An 11,923-nucleotide genomic window follows, 5' to 3' on the forward strand; every position below is an offset into this window, starting at 1 on the left:
CAGTCACTGCTGAGATAAACCAGTCTAGGATGTGGAGAGAACAGCGACCATCAGGGAGCCGAAAGACTTTACAGGCAGCTCCAAGGAAGCGAGGTAGGTGAGTATGTATTTTTTTTTTATTTTTTATTTTTTTTTGACATTCTCATAGTAGCCTCAGCACGATATGGCAAAAAAAATGCTTGTATCCGTAATTCCCCTTTAATTTAAATGTGAAGTAGTAACTGTCGGGATCAGGGCAGTTGCACCATTTTTCCACCCTGGGAAAAAAAAAGTGAGAAGTTTAAAAATAAATAAAAATTACGGATTAGTTGAACCTAAATCTGATTAATCGTTCCATTGATTCAGTTAGGCGGCATTCACACCACGTTTTTGCAATACAGTTCCCGTATCACATTTTTTATGAAAAACGGATTCCTCAAAACCGGACTAAACTGTATCAAAATGTGTGTAAAAATTTTAACCCGTATACGGTTAAAAAACGTAAACTATTTGAAAAATGATGTCCGGTTGCATCCGTTTTTTTAAGAAAAAAACTGTATACGTTTAACTTTTCACTCCATTATGAATAAAGTCTCACTTGTTTGATTGAAATTCCAAGAAAAAAAAAACAGTTCAAAGTCAAAAACCGTATGGTGAAAACCAAATGGAACCGTACGCGCATACAGTTCCCATTGACTCTCATGTTTAAAAAAAAAAAAAAACTGTATGCAGTTTAAATGCGTTTTTTTTACCTGGACCAAAAAACGTGGTAGGCTACGGTTTTGGGTACGGGAAACAAAAACTGACAAAACCGTACAAGATGCAAAACTGATACAACCGGAGGCATCATTTGGCATACGGTTTTCAGTAAGGTTCCGTACGGTTTTCACATTGAAAACGTATACGGGAACTGTATTGCAAAAACGTGGTGTGAACGCAGCCTTAGTCTTGTAAAGGTCGTTCTGATTTGCAAGTGTTTTTATTCCCTAGATAAGTCTGATTTGAGACTCCAATGATTCCCCTCAGGTCTCATTCCAGACTTCTCCGTGGAATCTGAACAGAAGCAGAGCCACTTTTACCAGACTAAACAAATCGATGAACGATTTCATGTTCGGCAATTCTCACGTGTAGATTTAGGGTCTATTCACACGGCAGAATTTCCACCTCAAATTAAAGCCCATAGACTTCTATGGGATTCCGCACTCCCATCGGGAGTGCGGAATCCCATAGAAGTCTATGGGCTTTAATTTGAGGCGGAAATTCTGCCGTGTGAATAGACCCTTACTCAACTATTCAATTTCCTGTTGTCACTTAGGAAATCCGATAGGACTAGGAAATCAGAACAAAGGATTTTTCATTTATTGTTTCATTTTTAATTTTTTTTTTTTAGTGTGTGTGTGTGTGTGTTGTTTTTTTTTTTTTTTTCCTTCTTTTCTAAGTGTTAAATCCACTAGCCTATTTTATGGTCCTCCCCAATGCAATTTTTAATGTATTTTTTTTATTTTTTGCTTAGTGGGGCATTACTAAATATTGTAAAGGGAATCCATGATGGCAATAACCAGATTCTTCCTTTTCCTTTTGGAGCAGTGATATCCAGTTTGTGTCGTGGACTGGACGTCACAGTCCTAGATATATATTAAAATATATATATATATATATATATATATATATATATATATATATACAGTATTATATATAATATATATATATTAATATTATTATATATTAATATAATATATATATTAATATATACGGTATATATTATATATATATATATATATATATATATTAATATTATATATATATATATATATATATATATAATTCCCTTTTTTTCACAATTTTTTTTTGTTTTTTAATTGCTGCTTTTATTGTTTTACTTACTATGTGAATTCTATGATATCTGTCGTACAAAAATAAATATATATATTTTTATGGTCGCACAAAGATTATTATTGACAAGACGTCTATGGATTGTTTTTTGTGATTTTTAAGATTATGGGGCAGCTTTGTGAGGACTGTCGAGGCATGTTTATATGGGTCGAAATCTGTGCTGCGTTCGGGACAGAATTCACGTCTAGTCCATATTTTTAAAAGCTGCATTGTGATTATAATTTTTTTTTTTTTTTAGACAGCCAATCATTTGTTTTGTATTGTGTTCTGATTGGATTCTATAGACGACCAACTGTCAAGTTCTAAAAGGAAATCTGTTGCCCATAGCAACCAATCAGAACGCATCTCGATTGGTTGCTTCTCCAGTTTAACTGACTTGTTACTGTGTTATGTAGTGCAGAATTATGGGAATAAAAACATGTCAGGGTTTACTTTTTTTTTTTTTTTTAACATGTTAAAAAAAAATTCTTGAATTATGTAAAAAAAAACAAAAAAAAAATTGTAAAGTTGATGTCCCTTTACATTTTTTATTCTTAAAAAAAATAAATAAATACATAAATTTAGTTCTATATTATCCATCCATGATGGCTGACGACAGTCACAATATTTCTTTTTTCTTTACATGGGTGTGACATTTTTCATATAAAATAGACTTATTTATTTTTTTCTAAATCAACTGGTGCCAGAAAGTTAAAACAGATTTGTAAATTACTTCTATTTAAAAATCTTAATCCTTCCAGTACTTATCAGTTGCTGTATACTACAGAGGAATTTCTTTTCTGTCTGACCACAGTGCTCTCTGCTGACACCTCTGTCCATTTTAGGAACTGTCCAGAGTAGGAGCAAACCTCTTTCTCTGGACAGTTCCTAAAATGGACAGAGGTGTCAGCAGAGAGCACTGTGGTCAGACAGAAAAATTAAAAAAGAAAATAACTTCCTCTGTAGTATACAGCACCTGATAAGTACTGGAAGGATTAAGATTTTTAAATAGAAGTAATTTACAAATCTGCACCAGTTGATTTAAAAGAAAATGTTTTCCAGTGGAGTACCCCTTTAACCTCGTATTCGAGGGGCTCTATTAGGCAATTACTTACTTGTATTCATTCTCTATTTTGTTGGGGCAATCCTGCAAATTGGGCTTCAAAAGGGGTGGAGTTATGCAAACTTTGTCCAAAAGTGAATATTTTATGCAATGTTCCTCATTGGTGGAGCTCAACCCCTTAATGACATAGGATGTAAATGTAAGTCTTGGTGCCCTTATATTTAATGCTCCCGGACATGCATTTACGCCCCTAAGGGGCATTTCGATTATGAAGTGAGTGCAGGAGCTATTAGCAGCTGGGTCCTCGCCGCTAATGGAGTACATGAGTGAACACGCTGATGCCCACAATTTTAAGATGCCGTGATCAATACTGATCACGGCATCCAAACAGTTGCGGTGTTCCATTCACTCATCGGACCACCCGCAGGACGATCTCCAGGGTCCAAGGAGTGAAAATGGTGGCTGGAGCTCTGCTTATACGCTCCATGCCGCTTCGGGGATCGTCATGTATAGTCTGATCAGAGGCAGGCTGTACAATAGATCACGGATATTAATAAACAGTAATAGCAGTTCTAAAGATTGTTCAAAATAGTCCCCTGTGGGGACGTAAAATATTTAAAATAAAAAGGATAAAAAGTGTATAGGCATGCTGGGAGTTGTAGGTTTGCAACAGCTGGAGGATCTCTGGTTGGGAAACACTGGTCTGGGTACTCCGTCGCTAAGACATCTTATCTCCTATCCAAAGGATAGGGGATAAGATGCCTGATCGCGGGGGTCCTGCCACTGGGGACCCCGTGATCTTCCACACCGCACCCCGTTAGAATCAGTCCCCGGAGCGTGTTCGTTCCCGGTCTGATTACTGGCGATCACGGGGACAGAGCATAGTGATGTCATGGCTCCGCACCCTCAATGCAAGCCTATGGAAGGGGGCGTGACAGCTGTCACGCCCCTCCGATAGACTTGCATTGAGGGGGTGGAGCATGATGTCACACGGGGGCGGAGCCGTGATGTCACTATGCTCCGTCCTCGTGGTCGAGATGGACTCAGCCTGAGGACCTCCAGCGGTTCCGGAAGCCGCTAAAGGTGGGTGCTGCATTATAGATCCTGGGGGTCCCCAGCAGCGGGACCCCGGCGATCTGACATCTTATCCCCTATCCTTTGGATAGGGGATAAGATGTCTAGGGGCGGAGTACCCCTTTAAGACTACAGGGGGCAACTACACTGTATGTAGTCTGTTACCATGGAGACACATAGGAGCTGTATACACAAAATGGTAAAACACTTCGTATTAAATAACAACATTTTTATATATACACATCTTCCACCCCCTTTGCAGATCTGAAGTCTTGGTGTTAAGTTTGTATTTTATACCTTTTTTTTCATTCAATGTTTTCTAGAATAAATCTGGCTTGGGTTTTTTTTTTTTTGGGTGGAGCATCAGATAACAATCTCTTTATGATCTGCTAATTCTCTTTTAATTGGAAAGGTTTTCGTGTCCTCGCACCTCGGGAGGAATCGCTGCTGAACCTGCAATCTCTAAGATGATTCTAGAGATGTGATATGGAAATGTATTGCCGAGAACTTCCCGTCTGTTATATAAATGTAATCTGCATCAGAAACCCAGTGCCTGAGGCTGTAGAGATGTGCGGCCTCTATACAAGGCGATCGGTCAGGTCTGGATGAGAGAGCAGTAGAGGGGTAGGGACTGGCTTTTGGGATATATTTCCTGGCATGTGGTTAAATATTTTCATGTAAAAAGGGGTTTTTGAACAGATTCTCACTCATAGTCCTCCCCCTCTCCCCGAAAGAGAGCCCGAGTCCTACTCCTCCAATACACTCGCATAGAGAGAGCCCGAGTCCTACTCCTCCAATACACTCGCATAGAGAGAGCCCGAGTCCTACTCCTCCAATACACTCGCATAGTGAGAGCCCGAGTCCTACTCCTCCAATACACTCGCGTAGAGAGCCCGAGTCCTACTCCTCCAATACACTCGCGTAGAGAGAGCCCGAGTCCTACTCCTCCAATACACTCGCGTAGAGAGAGCCCGAGTCCTACTCCTCCAATACACTCGCGTAGAGAGAGCCCGAGTCCTACTCCTCCAATACACTCGCGTAGAGAGAGCCCGAGTCCTAATCCTCCAATACACTCGCGTAGAGAGAGCCCGAGTCCTACTCCTCCAATACACTCGCGTAGAGAGAGCCCGAGTCCTACTCCTCCAATACACTCGCGTAGAGAGAGCCCGAGTCCTACTCCTCCAATACACTCGCGTAGAGAGAGCCCGAGTCCTACTCCTCCAATACACTCGCGTAGAGAGCCCGAGTCCTACTCCTCCAATACACTCGCGTAGAGAGAGCCCGAGTCCTACTCCTCCAATACACTCGCGTAGAGAGAGCCCGAGTCCTACTCCTCCAATACACTCGCGTAGAGAGAGCCCGAGTCCTACTCCTCCAATACACTCGCGTAGAGAGAGCCCGAGTCCTACTCCTCCAATACACTCGCGTAGAGAGAGCCCGAGTCCTACTCCTCCAATACACTCGCGTAGAGAGAGCCCGAGTCCTACTCCTCCAATACACTCGCGTAGAGAGAGCCCGAGTCCTACTCCTCCAATACACTCGCGTAGAGAGAGCCCGAGTCCTACTCCTCCAATACACTCGCGTAGAGAGAGCCCGAGTCCTACTCCTCCAATACACTCGCGTAGAGAGAGCCCGAGTCCTACTCCTCCAATACACTCGCGTAGAGAGAGCCCGAGTCCTACTCCTCCAATACACTCGCGTAGAGAGAGCCCGAGTCCTACTCCTCCAATACACTCGCGTAGAGAGAGCCCGAGTCCTACTCCTCCAATACACTCGCGTAGAGAGAGCCCGAGTCCTACTCCTCCAATACACTCGCGTAGAGAGAGCCCGAGTCCTACTCCTCCAATACACTCGCGTAGAGAGAGCCCGAGTCCTACTCCTCCAATACACTCGCGTAGAGAGAGCCCGAGTCCTACTCCTCCAATACACTCGCGTAGAGAGCCCGAGTCCTACTCCTCCAATACACTCGCGTAGAGAGCCCGAGTCCTACTCCTCCAATACACTCGCGAGAGAGAGCCCGAGTCCTACTCCTCCAATACACTCGCGAGAGAGAGCCCGAGCCCTACTCCTCCAATACACTCGCGTAGAGAGAGCCCGAGCCCTACTCCTCCAATACACTCGCGTAGAGAGAGCCCGAGTCCTACTCCTCCAATACACTCGCGTAGAGAGAGCCCGAGTCCTACTCCTCCAATACACTCGCGTAGAGAGAGCCCGAGTCCTACTCCTCCAATACACTCGCGTAGAGAGAGCCCGAGTCCTACTCCTCCAATACACTCGCGTAGAGAGAGCCCGAGTCCTACTCCTCCAATACACTCGCGTAGAGAGAGCCCGAGTCCTACTCCTCCAATACACTCGCGTAGAGAGAGCCCGAGTCCTACTCCTCCAATACACTCGCGTAGAGAGAGCCCGAGTCCTACTCCTCCAATACACTCGCGTAGAGAGAGCCCGAGTCCTACTCCTCCAATACACTCGCGTAGAGAGCCCGAGTCCTACTCCTCCAATACACTCGCGTAGAGAGAGCCCGAGTCCTACTCCTCCAATACACTCTGTAGAGCCCAAGATTGTATGTTCGCATGTATGAATATTTTCACTTACGAAGTAAATATATTCGCATACACGAATATTCACATGACTATTTTCGTATGTATGAATATTCGCATATTTGCACTTGAATATATTTACTTCGCAAGTGCTAATATTCACATACGCGAATGTTTATACATGAGAACATACAATCATGCGCATATTCACACTTGCGAATAAAGAAACATGCGAATGTTCGCATATGTGTAAGTACTAGTGTTGCTCACGAATATTCGCAATTCGAATATTATTCGCGAATATCGCATATTCACGAATTTCGCGAATATAGCGCTATATATTCGTAATTACAAATATTAGTATTTTTGTATTTTTTTTTTTCACAGTACACATCACAGTGATCATCCCTCTCTGCTTCCAGCTTGTGTGGTGTAGAGAAGGCTGTAATACAACTGTGTTAGACTGGCGTGCGAAAATTCGCACATTAGCATATGCTAATTTTCGCACATGTTAATTTTCGCACACGTGAATATACGCATATGCGTAAATAATTACGAATAGGCGAATATTCGCAAATTCGAATATGGCCTATGCCGCTCAACACTAGTAAGTACAGACATGCGAATGTTTAGATATGGGTAATATACACCCATGCGAATATTCACACATTCACCCAAGATTACATGAGGAGGAGGTTGGTTACAATGTGTCCCTTTTGGATGTTCGCATATGTGATTATATTCGCATGTTGTAAATTCGCATATGCGAATATATTTATTTACGGAAGTGCAATTTTATATTTGCGAATATTAATACTTGCGGACATACAGTCATGCGAATATTAACATATTCGAATAAAGACTCATGCGAGTGTTAACATATGTGTAAGTAGTGTTGTTTGCGAATATTTACACGAGGAGGTTTGTTACAGTGTGTCACCCCAGTAGTAAGGAGATTACTTGAGGAGGAGGTTTGTTAGTGTTTTACGCCAGTAGTACTGAGATTACATGAGGAGGGGGTTTGTTACAATGTGTCACCCCAGTAGTACTGAGATTACATGGGGGGAGGTTTGTTACAGTGTGTCATTTTTGGATGTTCGCATGTGAGTATATTCGCATATGTGAATATATTTACTTCGCAAGTGCAAATATTCACATATGCAAATATTCATACATGCGAACATACAGTCATGCGAATATTCACATATGCTCACAACCAAAATATACGACACAAAGGTGTCAGGAAAAAAATGCCAAGGGGCACTATTTTTATTACCCTCAAATGCATTATTGGAAGCTATCTCCTCCTTCATCAGATTGGCAATGTGATAAAGGAGGAGATACTCTGAAACGCGTTATTGGAAGCTAATAAAGATAGTGCCTCTTGGCACTATTTTCCTGACACCTTTGTCGTATATTTTGGTTGTGGGCAGCGCCTCCATAAGGTTCCATCTTTTTCTCTGTGTTCCTGTCTGCATGTTTATGGGAGAAGATTTCATCCTCTTCCTTTAGGACGTTGGGCCTTGCATCTTGCCATCATCCTCATCTGAGTGACCCTAAGGGGTCGATTTGCCTGTTTCGTTTACTTTCTGGTGAGCGACCACTTTATAGAGACTACGTCCTATCAGTCCTGCCTTGGACTTTGGTGCTTAGGATAATACACGAGGTGCTGTCCTCTCTCCCCCCGTCCTTCACTATTAGAGAAGGCAGTCCTACTTACCCCACCCACCAATAGAGAAAGCATGTGAGTCCTATTTACCCCACCCACCAATAGAGAAAGCATGTGAGTCCTATTTACCCCACCCACCAAGAGAAAGCATGTGAGTCCTATTTACCCCACCCACCAAGAGAAAGCATGTGAGTCCTACTTACCCCACCCACCAAGAGAGAAAGCATGTGAGTCCTACTTACCCCACCCACCAATAGAGAAAGCATGCGAGTCCTACTTACCCCACCCACCAATAGAGAAAGCATGCGAGTCCTACTTACCCCACCCACCAATAGAGAAAGCATGTGAGCCCTATTTACCTCACCCACCAATAAAGCATGCGAGTCCTATTTACCTCACCTACTAAGAGAAAGCATGTGAGTCCTATTTACCCCACCAAGAGAAAGCATGTGAGTCCTATTTACCTCACCTACTAAGAGAAAGCATGTGAGTCCTATTTACCCCACCAAGAGAAAGCATGTGAGTCCTATTTACCTCACCTACTAAGAGAAAGCATGTGAGCCCTATTTACCTCACCCACCAATAAAGCATGTGAGTCCTATTTACTTCACCTACTAAGAGAAAGCATGTGAGTCCTATTTACCCCACCAAGAGAAAGCATGTGAGTCCTATTTACCTCACCTACTAAGAGAAAGCATGTGAGTCCTATTTACCCCACCTACTAAGAGAAAGCATGTGAGTCCTATTTACCCCACCCACTAAGAGAAAGCATGTGAGTCCTATTTACCCCACCCACTAAGAGAAAGCATGCGAGTCCTATTTACCCCACCAAGAGAAAGCATGAGTCCTATTTACCCCACCCACCAATAGAAAAAGCATGTGAGTCCCATTTACCTCACCCATTCAAAGCTGTAGAAACACATAACAGAAAAGCTGTCACTCACAGTGTATGGACAGGGGTGATCAGGACTCAGTAGTTTCCTGGCAGCAGTAAATAAGCTTTTATATAAAATATATATACAAAATAACGTAACCGAAAACTATATATCCCGGAGCAGAGCCCTCACCTTATACTATTCTACCCCAGGACCTCACAGAACATCTCTGCAGTATCTCTCCTCCGTTCCAGCAGGGTTCGGATCAGCATCGAGCCAGGTACTTTGTACAAACGTCCAAGGAAGGAACTAAGTAGATCCAACGCTTGGAGGAAAAATCACTCAAAATAATTATTTCATCTTGGCTAAAATAACATAATTTACCGCCTCACGGGTTCCAAGCGCATGCACGCTCCTCATCACACTGTTGCTTTAAAAAAAAAAAAAAAATGTCATGGTTTTGTTACAATAAACCTTTAAGAGTAATGACTAAGGGGGAGATTTATCATAACCTGTCCAGAGGAAAAGTTGCCCATAGCAACCAATCAGATCGCTTCTTTCATTTTTAACAAGACGTCTGCAAAATGAAAGAAGCAATCTGATTGGTTGCTATGGGCAACTGGACAACTTTTCCTTTGCACAGGTTTTGATAAATCTCTCCCTAAGTGATTTTGGCCTTTAAAGGTAAATCAAGGCTTCCCTCTTCAAGGGGTACTCCAGTGGAAAACTTTTTTTTTTTTAATCAACTGGTGCCAGAAAGTTAAACAGATTTGTAAATTACTTCTATAAAAATATCTTAATCCTTCCAGTACTTTTTAGGGGCTATATACCATAGAAGAAATGCTTTTCTTTTTGGATTTCTCTGATGTCACGACCACAGTGTTCTCTGCTGACCTCTGCTGTCCATTTTTGGAACTGTCCAGAGCAGGAGAAAATCCCCATAGCAAACATATGCTGCTCTGGACAATTCCTAAAATGGACAGCAGAGGTCATCAGAGAGCACTGTAGTCGTGACATCAGAGAAATCCAAAAAGAAAAGCATTTCCTCTGTATTATACAGCCCCTAAAAAGTACTGGAAGGATTAAGATTTTTTAATAGAAGTAATTTACAAATCTGTTCAACTTTCTGGCACCAGTTGATTAAAAAAAAATAAAAATAAAAAGTTTTCCACAGCAGTACCCCTTTAAGGAGCCGTGTGGTAATTAGAGATTAGCGAATTTACAGTAAATTCGATTCGTCACAAACTTCTCGGCTCGGCAGTTGATGACTTATCCTGCATAAATTAGTTCAGCTTTCAGGTGCTCCAGTGGGCTGGAAAAGGTGGATACACTCCTAGGAAAGAGTCTCCTAGGACTGTATCCACCTTTTCCAGCCCACGGGAGCATCTGAAAGCTGAACTAATTTATGCAGGAAAAGTCATCAACTGCCGAGCCAAGAAGTTTGTGACGAATTGAATTTACTGTAAATTCGCTCATCTCTAGTGGTAATCTTTAGTAGGCAGACTGGCTTAGCAGACATGGCCCAGGCCTTCTCCCTCTCCTGCACTTAGCAGTAGCTTGGCCTTTCCCCTGCTTTGCTTTGTTTTGTCCTGATCTGTTACCAGAGACAGATTTCTAACAGACATTGACCAGCAGATTGGAGAGAAGGGAGACACCTTGTGGCCAAGACATGAGAGGAATAATTTTTTTGGTAAATTATTTACAAATCTGTTTAGAAATCACACAGGTTATCACATGGATAGAAGGTGAATAAAAATCCACCTTACATGAAGAGGTTCGATGGTCACTGCTGTTTCACGTCATACTTTCTACTATGTGAGGGTGCATTCAAATTTTGGTTTGTGAATCCGGCAGGAAAATTTCAAAAACACCCTTTCACCATATCCCATTGATTTTATTTATTTTGCACCTCCCAGCATGTTGCACCATAACCTATACTGTTCTACTATATAGTGCAACATGCTGGGAGTTGTAGTTTTGGTCAGCTGCCCACCATGCCCTGATACACCCTATGGCTCTGGAGCTAACCCAAACCTTTAAAAGGGGTACTCCGCTGCTTAGTGTTTGGAACAAACTATTCGGAACGCTGGAGCCGGGAGCTAGTGATGCCATAGCCCCGCCCCCTCAATGCAAGTCTATGGGAGGGGGCGTGATGGCCGTCACGCCCCCTCCCATAGACTTGCATTGAGGGGGGCGTGGCTATGGCGTCACGAACTATCGGCTCCAGCGTTCGGAACGGTTTGTTCCAAATGCTAAGCAGCGGAGTACCCCTTTAACTCATAACACTTGTGACGTCACTGACGTCTTCCTTCCTGGTAACAGACGAGCCCGAGTGCCCGACCACTTAGTCTGGCACGGGCCGCATTAACACTAAATTTTGCTGCCAAGTAGGGGGGGCGCAAAATATCGTCCCGCAAGTTTGGGACCCCTGATCTACGGTGTCTGCACCAGTGTCACAAAGTAAGAAATGTGACTATTCATCCCAAAAACTTGCGTATAACAAAAACCTTTGTTATTGCGTTAGAAAGGCGCCATCTGCAGGTTAGGAAGAATACTACATACAGATTTGAAAAAAAAACTTTAGGTTGATTGCCAGAAAATAATGTACGTACATAAAAAATATATAATGTGCATTTGTATGTGTGACTTATTTAACCCCTTAAGGACTCAGCGTTTTTCAGTGTTTGCACTTTCGTTTTTTCCCTCTTCACATTTTAAAAATCATAACCCTTTCAGTTTTGCACCTAAAAATCCACATGATGGCTTTTTTTTTTTTGTGTGCCACCAATTCTACTTTGTAATGACATCAGTCATTTTACCCCCCCACAAAAAAATATGGCGAAACGGGGAA

General features: G+C 42.4%; 1 protein-coding gene across 1 annotated transcript; it reads left to right on the forward strand.

Moving 5' to 3' along the window:
• The first annotated feature begins 29 nt into the window (after positions 1 to 29).
• On the forward strand, positions 30 to 5,962 carry LOC130367501 (uncharacterized). Its single transcript, XM_056569924.1, has 3 exons — positions 30 to 93; positions 1,006 to 1,093; positions 5,263 to 5,962. The coding sequence occupies exons 1-3, from the start codon at positions 30 to 32 to the stop codon at positions 5,960 to 5,962; spliced, it is 852 nt and encodes a 283-aa protein (XP_056425899.1).
• Positions 5,963 to 11,923: the final 5,961 nt, after the last annotated feature.

Source organism: Hyla sarda, chromosome 4 (assembly GCF_029499605.1).
Source record: "Hyla sarda isolate aHylSar1 chromosome 4, aHylSar1.hap1, whole genome shotgun sequence".
NCBI classification, from domain to species: domain Eukaryota; kingdom Metazoa; phylum Chordata; class Amphibia; order Anura; family Hylidae; genus Hyla; species Hyla sarda.

What these genes read in the sequence shown, in the direction of transcription:
- LOC130367501 (XM_056569924.1), top strand. Translation starts at nt 30, where the DNA reads ATGTGGAGAGAACAGCGACCATCAGGGAGCCGAAAGACTTTACAGGCA. An exon ending in GGCAGCTCCAAGGAAGCGAG is followed by an intron (nt 94 to 1,005) that starts GTAGGTGAGTAT and finishes GATTCCCCTCAG; the next exon opens with GTCTCATTCCAGACTTCTCC. An exon ending in GATGAACGATTTCATGTTCG is followed by an intron (nt 1,094 to 5,262) that starts GCAATTCTCACG and finishes ACACTCGCGTAG; the next exon opens with AGAGAGCCCGAGTCCTACTC.